The sequence below is a fragment of the Lytechinus variegatus genome, chromosome 13 (assembly GCF_018143015.1).
Source record: "Lytechinus variegatus isolate NC3 chromosome 13, Lvar_3.0, whole genome shotgun sequence".
Classification (NCBI taxonomy): domain Eukaryota; kingdom Metazoa; phylum Echinodermata; class Echinoidea; order Temnopleuroida; family Toxopneustidae; genus Lytechinus; species Lytechinus variegatus.
In genome coordinates, this window is record NC_054752.1 from 28,903,294 (window position 1) to 28,913,551 (window position 10,258).

The 10,258-nt window shown below is 35.4% G+C and overlaps 1 protein-coding gene across 5 annotated transcripts in view; it reads left to right on the forward strand.

Moving 5' to 3' along the window:
* Positions 1–10,258, forward strand: part of LOC121426637 (sodium- and chloride-dependent betaine transporter-like) — a 32,975-nt gene extending 22,717 nt beyond the window's left edge. For all 5 annotated transcript variants that reach the window (XM_041623004.1, XM_041623001.1, XM_041623002.1 and 2 more), the window contains exons 9-14: positions 5,618–5,730; positions 6,041–6,178; positions 6,770–6,872; positions 7,523–7,626; positions 8,564–8,737; positions 9,937–10,258. In XM_041623004.1, coding sequence (XP_041478938.1) covers positions 5,618–5,730; positions 6,041–6,178; positions 6,770–6,872; positions 7,523–7,626; positions 8,564–8,737; positions 9,937–10,038 — 734 coding nt within the window. In that variant the 3' untranslated portion in view covers positions 10,039–10,258. The remainder of the gene's footprint in view (positions 1–5,617; positions 5,731–6,040; positions 6,179–6,769; positions 6,873–7,522; positions 7,627–8,563; positions 8,738–9,936) is intronic.

Genomic DNA, 10,258 nt, shown 5'->3' on the forward strand with positions numbered 1-10,258 from the left:
TTTTACAGGAGTTTTTGCCCTGTGCTAAAGTCAGTGGCGGAAATCAGACTAACCTTAGTTTTCATTTTTTACCAGAGTTTTCTCAGGTAAAAAGTTTTATGCAACAGGCTTCAGAAAGTAATCTTTTAAGGACTGCATTTAGTGACTCATGAATAGAATATATATCTTACGAACTAAATAATGAGAGCGCGAACCGCAAGCTTAAAATTTGTGATATTCCAACCTGAAAACTGGACATTTCATACTTCTTTTTTGTAACCAGGAATAGAATGAGTTCCTCAATAAACAATACTTGATGCGAGCGAGAAACGTGAGCCAAATTTTTCCGATTTTCCAACCTGAAAACTGGACATTCTAAGCATTCTTGTAAAAAAAACAATAATAGCTGGGAGAATAGTTTTCAGAACTGAAGTGGCTTCCCTGGGTAAATAATATCTATATCAATATTATCATTCTAGGCCCACATGAAATTTCCAAAAGTTTGAGCACGTGATTCGCTCGCAACATCTCACAAGGATGCCCTTTTAACAGTAATTGACCAAAAAGGTGAATTTTACATCTTCAGATTTGACTTTTTCCCCCAAACCGCTTGCTCTCTACGCTCGCAGAAATGAAACGTAAATATATAACTTTAGTGATCACTTAAAAAATTGTGCTCAATTTAGTTACTACAAAACACACAACCTCTTTACACAGATGATAATATAATGGTGAAAATATCCGTTTGCACCAAATTGCCCCTATTGGCCCCTTTTTTTTGCTTTGCCCCCCCCCCCCAAAAAAAAATACGTTCCGCCGCATTGGTTAAAACACGCATCGTCTTCATGGCTAACTGCAAAAAGTTCTTAAAATGTCCCCTTTAGATCAGGTCGGGAGGGAGGCAGGGGGCATCAAAAATGAAATAAAAAACATGGGAATTAATATTTTCCAAAATGGGAAAGTTTCTTTTTCAAAAATAAATATGCCGTTTTTCGTGTTTTTTCGAAATAAAATACTCTTTTTAAAGTATACAAGTTAAGTTAAGTTTTCAGGCTGGAATATTGAAAGTTTTCAGCTTGCGCTTCGCACTCTCATTCGATTGGTGAAATATGCATCCTAAAAAGGTCACTAAATGCTTTCTTTAACAGGTTCCTTTTCTGGTCAGTATATGTTTAAACTCGCGTTTTGCGCTCGTGTTAATTCTTTCATGTCTTTAGTTAGATTAGTTAGATTAGATCTTTTTAATGACAGCAGAAATCTGCTCGGATTTTTAAAAACTAATTTTCATTTTTTATTGAAATAACCTAAAGTTTTAGCTTGTGATTCACACTCGCAACACCTCAACTGCAATTTTAAGAATAATTGACCACAAAAAACGTTATACAACTTCACCTTTGAATTTGTTTTACCAAGCCGCTCGCTCATTATACTCTCTCCCGAAAAATAAAGCCTAAATATACATTTTGCCATAATAAGAAGTCACTTAAAAAAAAGTTTTTCTCTACTTAATCACTATCAAACACACAATGACTTCAAGCAGATGATAATCTTAAGGTGAAAATATCACCAAAGTGCCCATTTTGACGTATGAGTTTCATTTTTTGGCTTCACCCCCAACGAAAATTCGTTCGGCCGCCCTTGCCTTCCCATCATAATAATTGAACGGCAAAAGTGTCCCCCGCCCCCCTTGCCTCTGCCTCTGCTTTCCCGGTTTTCATTTTTCGGATTAACGAACCTTGTTTTGTTTTCGGATTAACGAACCCTATTTTGTTTTCGGATTAACGAACCTTATTTCGTTTTCGGATTAACGAACCTTCGGAAAAACGAACCTTATTTCGTTTTCGGATTAACGAACCTTCGGAAAAACGAACCTTATTTCGTTTTCGGATCAACGAACCTTCGGAACAACGAACCTTTTTTCGTTTTCGGATTAACGAACCTTCGGAACAACGAACCTTATTTCGTTTTCGGATTAACGAACCTTCGGAACAACGAACCTTATTTCGTTTTCGGATTATCGAACCTTCGGAATAACGAATCGTCGGAATTACGCCACAAATGTTCGGATTAACGAACCCCTTTTCGTTTTCGGATTAACGAACATCGAGGTATAGGCAATTTACGTGTTTCGGAATTACGAACCTTCGGAATAAAGAACCTTCGGAATTACGAAGCTTCGGAATTACGAAGTGTAACCTATGGGAATAGTGATGATTATTTTTTCACATTGGTGTTTGATTTATTTTGGTCCACTGAACATTGCTGAAAAGGACTAGAGGTTTAAAACCGGTGTACGGAAGTTTTGATTATACAGACACACAAAAGGTATACTTGTGTTTTGATCCAACTTCATTTCTTCACAACTTTCCAACTTTTTCAGTTATAATACGTAAATAATCAATGATCAAAATTCATTTAACTGGTATGATCTAAGCTCAGTGACCATGACAAACAGTGGTGCAATTGAAAATATTTGAGTGCACTAAATACAATTGGTCTTGTTCATTTATTATCTACGCATATTTTCGTCCAACAGGAAATTGTATTATTTCATAAACAAAATACTCAATCCGTATCATATTTCATATACCAGATCAAGGCTCAACAAGAGCATATCAAGTTACTTTACAAAACAAAATGGAAAGGTACAGATGTATAGTAATATCGGGTCAGCATAATTATTCTGAATAGAATTTGTGAAGTGAACGGAGCCAGCATACAAACTCTACAAATAGCAAGTTGTGCAAAAACAAAATTACGTTCAGAAAGGCCATGTTTTTATTTTCAACATCGTGGCCCATCAATGTTTTCTCATTAATTTGAATATTCACATCAAACTGGATCTTAATGAAATACCGTAGTTTCTACCAAAATAAATTCACATGTTTACAATGCAACAAAACATGATCTAGAGTTTTTAATTTGTTTACAGTGGTTACAAGTCATGTCTGATGTGATATTCCATCGAACTAAATTCTCTTTATACGGCAAAATCCGATGCAGCAATTTGAAATTATATTGTTTAACTCTGTTATCAAATAATTTTCCAAACTTAGATTTCAGCAATTTGCTCCAATCATATTTTTCTGCAAGTGACAGCCTATCTTGCCAAAGATATAACACCGTCGGGTATAAATTATTTTTAAATCTACAAAATATGCGTAGAATTGTTGTGTTTTTGATATTGTAATGTCAATTGAGTCAACGATTTTAATTTGAATCGAGTTATCATTTTGCATTGGTTGATCACCGTGATTTTCATGCTGAGCAGTGTTCAACTTATCGAACCAATATTTTGGAAAAGCGGTTTAATTTTAGCATATTGAAATAAGATACAAAGAGAATTCATCGACAGTAGGTTTGTAATACTTTCAGACTTTCAAGGTGGCAAAATCCATATTGGACATGTTTGGTATACTTTCTCTTGCCATGTTTTATAAAAAAAAAATTACTTAAATTTGAATAACAGTATTGTGGTTCAAATGACGTTGGTGTTATACATGTTTTAGCATGACTTAAAGGGATGGTCCGGGCTAAAAATATTTGTATCCAAATAAATAGAGTAAATTTCACAGAGCAAAATGCTGAAAATTTCATCAAAATCGGATAACAAAGGTTATTGAATTTTAAAGTTCATCAATATTTTGTGAAAACTGTTATATGCACATCGCCATGAATATTCATTAGGTGGGCTGATGATTTCACATCCCCACTTTCCTTTTTCTCATGCTATTACATGAAATCATAAATGTTTCATTATTTCATATATGTGTAAATGATGTGTCTCCATTAAGGTGAAATAATTAAGGCAATAAATAACAAATGCACTAAATCATTTGTCAATCCAATTGGTCTAGTTCTTGGTAGAAAATTTTCGAAAAACCTAATTTCATATAATAAAATACAAAAGAACAAGTGGAGATATGACATCATCAGCCCACCTAATGAATATTCATAAATACATGCCTTAAACTGTTTCACCGAAATAATGTAAATCTTTAAAATTCAATAACTTCGTAATTTTTTATCCGATTTTGGTCAAATTTTCAGCATTTTGCTTTGTGAATTTTACTTTATTTATTGAGATATCAATATTTCCTGACTGGACCATCCGTTTAAACGTTTTACCCGGGTTCAAGGATAGTGATCGAGGTACACGAGAAATTCCGTTAAACTCAAACAATTGTCCCTCTTTCCCGTTGAAATACCATGACTGAATATGATCACCTTCGTCACTTTTCAGATGCTTGGGTATTAATTGGGAGTGGAGTGTCTATGTTATTTGATGAAACAGGAACAAAAATATTGGCAATGAGCATGGTAGAAGAGAATGAATTTTCCATTTATTATCAGAACCTTTCAACTTCATGAAATCTTCTGTGAGGAAATAGTTGACTTCCCATGAGAGTGCAATGGTGTCACTCCAAACAGTCATGTCGGCAGGTCCTCAAAAGTTTTTCCGAGTTATATTCATGACTAGAAAGGTTTCGCATATTCTAATGAGCTGGGTGCGGACCAAATACACCTCTTTTCATTCAGCCATTGCTGCTCAAAATATTGATTAAATTTTATGTGTTTGGTACTCTTTATTAAGAAGAATCATTCCTGCTTGCCATGTGTCTGAATTCAATTAAATAATTTGTTATTCCTGTTTAGGTGAATATTCTGAAATTATCTGGAATTATTTTCATCCGACAATTTTTTGTTGTTGTATTTTTACACTTTCTTTATGTTTGAGCCCAAATGACTGTATGTCATGATGAAGCTGAAGACCTTTATTATGATATAGGTTGTATGTGTAAGAAGAGGTGTTTTAAATAGTACAAGATCCACCTATTAATAGGTACATTTTGCCGCTTGAAAACAAAAATACTGCACTCTGATTGATCAAAGAGACAAAACACCCAGCCAAAATCAAACGGTTTCCAAGCTAGGGCCTCTCCAAGGTCACACTCTCCATGCGGTAATCTCTTCAAATTACCCGCGCCACTTTTGTTGAAACATCCAGCCAATCAGAACTCTGGATTTCATGCTATCGAGAAAACTTCAGAAATCTCGTATTGTATCTTGATGGGAAAAGCTGGATCTAGACCCATTTCCAAAACGCCACATATCAACAGTGACATTGTGAGAAAGTGCGGAGAATGAGCTTTATGATGATATTAATAAATCTTTGCACCATTTGCAAAAGACAACAGAGGAAGAAAATTACGTTTTGTGACATCTTTTCAGACCTGAAATTCACTTATCAAAATAAATGATCAATATAAAAGAGTAACATTTACTATTTTTGATGGTGCAACAATATTCAATTTTAATTCATGGTGAAGTGTAAGATTCTTTGAGAAATAAATTCTCGCAATTCACGAGATTTTGCAGGGAGGTGAATCCATTAGAGGACTAGAACAAAACTTGCTTATTTGCTCATTAGCATAGGGACCTGCAGTCTGGCTGTAAACTTGTTTTGTTTAGTGTATGAGGAAGGTGTCAATCGTGTGCAAGAAATAAGTCCCTTGTATGATCATGCTTGTACAGTACGAATGATCGCCGCAACGGTTGCACTACATTACTGCTGAATGGGTTATCTCAATATGGACTTACACGAGTATTTGGTCTATTACTTGGTCCACCCTCACAGGTCCTGGCCTTGGATTCATAGCTTACCCCGAGGCCATCACTCAGACACCCCTTTCCACTCTCTGGGCTATTCTCTTCTTCCTCACTCTACTCTTACTAGGTATAGACAGCCAGGTAAGTTTCCTCAAAAAGTCTGCTTCCCACAAGAAGGGACTTTGGGTAATTTTTGCGATTACTTATTTTCATGATTTCAAATATTGAAAGAGTAGCGTACATTGTAGGCTATCCGATGATGCAAAGATTATTTCAAAATTTCAAGTAAAACTCAAAATATCAGCAAATCAAAAAGGGCATAGTAACAAGAAAATCGTAAAAATTATTCCTGAGTCCCTTTTTTCAGGAACCCGATTGTTTTCATTCTTTTCGAGCTACTCTAAAAGATACCTGCATACTGCGAATATTTTTTTTCTTCACTTTCTCACAGTTTGTTTGTGTTGAAGGATTTATCACGACCGTCGTCGACCTGTATCCGAAGACCCTGCTCCGTGGGTACAGACGAGAAATGTTCTGCGCAGCCGTCTGCGCATTTTACTGCATCCTTGCAATCCCTGTGGTAACGAACGTAAGTTTTTTTCCCAAGAATATAATAAGGGTGGACTTGAACTCTCTTTATAATATTCAACAAAATGGGAGGGCGAGTATGAACGCCTTAAAGTACCAAATAGATAAGACGGTGGGATATTTAACCTTCCCACGTCGACTTAATAGTCTTACCATCTAGAATTTTTATTGCTATGTCGACTTATAGGCTGTTACATGACGTTACATGGTGGGTCACGTGACATTAAGCAAACAGGATCATGCAGAACCCTCAAAATTGTTATGTAGCCTATTCAAGGAGGTCAGTGCCGTATCGAACGTAAACAAAAAAATAAAAATGAATTCATTTTCAAACAATAACAAACGACTTCATGAAAAGTTGGGAGTATGAAGTGCCAAAATTGATTAACCAAGTTTTTTTATATTGTAAGTTAGTATTTACTTGAAAATCATTAATTTTAATTTATTTCACCCAATCTATCGTTATCATGGAGTGATTTACACCTTTCAGCTTTTTGACTATTCTTGTCGCTTTGTTTTGTTTTTTTAACATTTCATATTTCAAAATATTATATTTCATCGTACCATATTTACCCTAATTTTTCTTTACCAGGGAGGAATGTACATCTTTCAGCTCTTTGACTACTATTCATGTAGTGGTTTTGTTCTACTATGGATAGCTATATTTGAATCAACCGTCATCGGGTGGGTGTATGGTAAGCTAGAAAAAAATAATTCTAAGTTTTGTTGATATCTTGTAAATTGTGTTTATACCAATCAATTTTACCAGAGCCAATCAATCAATGGAACTTAATTGGTGTAAACAATGTTTCTTACCTTAAAAGCAAGTTTCCCCGAAACTGAATCGCAAATTTTTCAAAATTCGGTATTATTTCCTTTAATTCTTTTTTCAATGTTTAAAGAAGTTTGGACAGTAACACAGCAAGTCTGTACTGTACATTTAGTTTTGACCGGAAATCAAGGAATCTAAAATCCATTGTGCCCACAGACTTCCAAACATTTGGACAAAATCAATAAGAGCGCGAAGCGCGAGCGGAACACTTTTGGGCTACATTATGAGGCAAATAATTATTAAATAACATGAAAATCTAAACAAGTTCCATGCAAATATTGTGTGATTTTTAATTTTCTGATTCCCTGGGATTGCCTTTTTTCCCGATTTTCCGATCAACAAGGTCAAGATTGCTGGCATTCGGGTTATTTCCTGGAAAGTGGAGAATCACTGACTCTCAATCTTAATCACAGAGGGCGCCAGCTTGTTCGTCAGTACCCGCCTTGCCATGTTTCTTATCGTAATCTCAAATGTTATTTATATTTTTATTTATTCATTCATTCATTTTTCTAGGTGGGAGACGTTTTATGAAAAATGTGGCAGCAATGACCGGTATGAAATGGATCTCGCCTTACATGATCTTCTCTTGGATGTTTGCAACCCCAATATTTGCCGGTGTAAGTTTTTGATGCTTGACGGTCGTTCAGTTTGCTTCGCAATTTTTTTCTCTTCAATTAGCTGAAAATACTGCTGCGATGTAGACGAATGTGGGGAGGTAATTGGTGGTGGGGATGTTTTACCTGATTGCTAAATAATCATGAATGCTTGTAAGCAAGGAGCCAGAGGCTTAAGCTCCTCTCCCGAAGGACCTGGTAATGAGGATTAATGCCTCACCAATGGGCACTAGCGAAACAAGTGGAAATCGAACCCGGGTCACCGGAATACGATTTTTTCCTCACATTGAACTTAACATTTGACTCTTTTTTGGTCGTTTAATATGCAGATTTGCTCCAACAAGAGTTCTTACCGTTTGAAAACAAGTACATGTACCCTATTCATATAATTTGTCATGCTTGTCATGTTTACATCCCGTTAGTGTAATTCCCCTACAACTTGGCAAATTCTCGCGAAAATAACTTTGATTTTTAAGAAGAGCAACATTTATGCAGGCCTTCATCTGAAATTTGTTGTAAAAATTTCAAAATTTGGGGGGGGGTTGTCATCCTTCACGCCATTTTTCATGATAATATTGAAGTGGCTGCTAGCCTTACTAGTGTAAACGATTACCATGTGAATGGATTCTGACCTACTAAATTTAAATTAACATTGATTTATGATTGAGTAATGAAGGATAAACTCAATCTCGTGAGGTCTAAAAAAACCCGATTTCTTTTGATTGCGTCATTCTCGAGAACTTTCAATTGGGTGAACTTCAAAGCTCGATAGCAAACAAGGAATAAAATCAAGCATGGACCTATGTTATTTTTTAATTCGAAAAATAACATGGATTTAATTTTTACTGTGGGACGTCTGTAACCAAGTTTAAGTCTTTGTAAAACATCCCCATGGTATAGTTCCAAATTACATAATCAATCACTTAAACCTTTTTTTCAGACAATCTTCTTATATAGCCTGGTTGCCTACGAGCCACTAAAGTATGAGAATGAATACACCTACCCAGGTTGGGGATATTTTATTGGCATTATGATGGCAGTATCATCTATGGTCACTATCCCCATCTTCATCTTCTATCAGCTCATCTTCAAGAGTCAAGGATCACTGAGACAGGTATACTGGATTATATGTACGACAATATACAATTGTCCCGAGAGCAAGTTTATTTCACCAAGGCCGAGGTGAAGTAGACCTGCACGAGGGATAATTTTATATTTGGAGTTCATATCATGCATATTGTCCAGTAATATTGTATAATCGTAAATAGTGGTACTAAAATACGAGCTGTGATTGGCTTAATTGGTACCACGTGACCTCCCTTCAAAAAGTTTTATTGTACATATCTATAACGTAACTTCCGATTTTTAGAGGGTAAAGCCCGTGTTAAATGAATGGGAAGAAAACATTGTAATGGCAATGCGCATTTAGCCAGTAAGCCCTGCGCGTCACCTTTCCTGACCCTTTAACGGTGGTACGTGTGCAACGGTACGAATGTTTGACATTCAGCCTCCCATTTGCTCGCGTAGTAGGAGTTGTACGATTTACTATAATAAATAGTGAACGTTCTATTATACAATATTACTGGACAACATGAACTCCAAAATAATGTATATTTGTCGTACAATTATAATCCAGTATATTGTACAATAGATTGTACATTATTTATATAATATAAATATAAAAACTTTCACTATTTATTATAGTAAATTGTACAACACCTACGACGCGAGCAAATGGGAGGCTGAATGTCAAACATTCGTACCGTTGCAAACGAACCACTGTTGCACGGGCCAGGAAAATGTGACGTCACTATAAAAATTATGATTCGACGCATTGTAGGCCTACGTGTTTAGTTAATGCTGACGCGCAGGACTTACTGGCTAAATGCGCATTGCCATTATTCTCCCCATTCATTTAAGACCAAAATTTATATTGTACATAAGTACAATATAACTTTTTGAAGGGAGGTCACGTAGTGCCAATTTAGCCAATTACAGCTCGGATTTTACTACCACTATTTACTATATATATATGTGTGTGTGTGTGTGCGTGTGTGTGTGTGTCTGTGTGTGATTGAGTGTGAGTGTGTGTATACAGTCATGTATATACACGAAAATTCATATTGATTTGATTTGAACATGTTGAAGAAGCAATTTACTAAAACCACGTGACGGTTCAGCTGCTTGATTGGGATTAATTTTACATAATATTAAATTCAACGATTGTTTTAGTCTTGCAATACAGAGAAACTGAAATAAACTTACATGTATTTATCTCTTTTTGTATTATTATCTTTTGTTTTATTTTTGTAGCGGTGGAATGCCCTCACTACGGCAAGCATACAGGATTTTCAGAGCTCTATAGACGAGAAAAATGAGGAGATGGTTGGTCTCAAGATACTAGAGGTCCGCTGAATAATTCCCTTCGATCTTAAAAGTGCATTTTGTGACCAGCTGATTCAAAAAAAAAAATCTCAAACTTAGGTTAAACATGTACGTATGAGTGTTTGTTTTTCTCCTCAAAACCATGAAACACATCACAATATACAATCAAAACTATACATTAGTAAAATAATTATAATAAAAAAAATAAATAATTAGCGATAGCCTAATTTACAAGCTTTGCTTTTTAGTG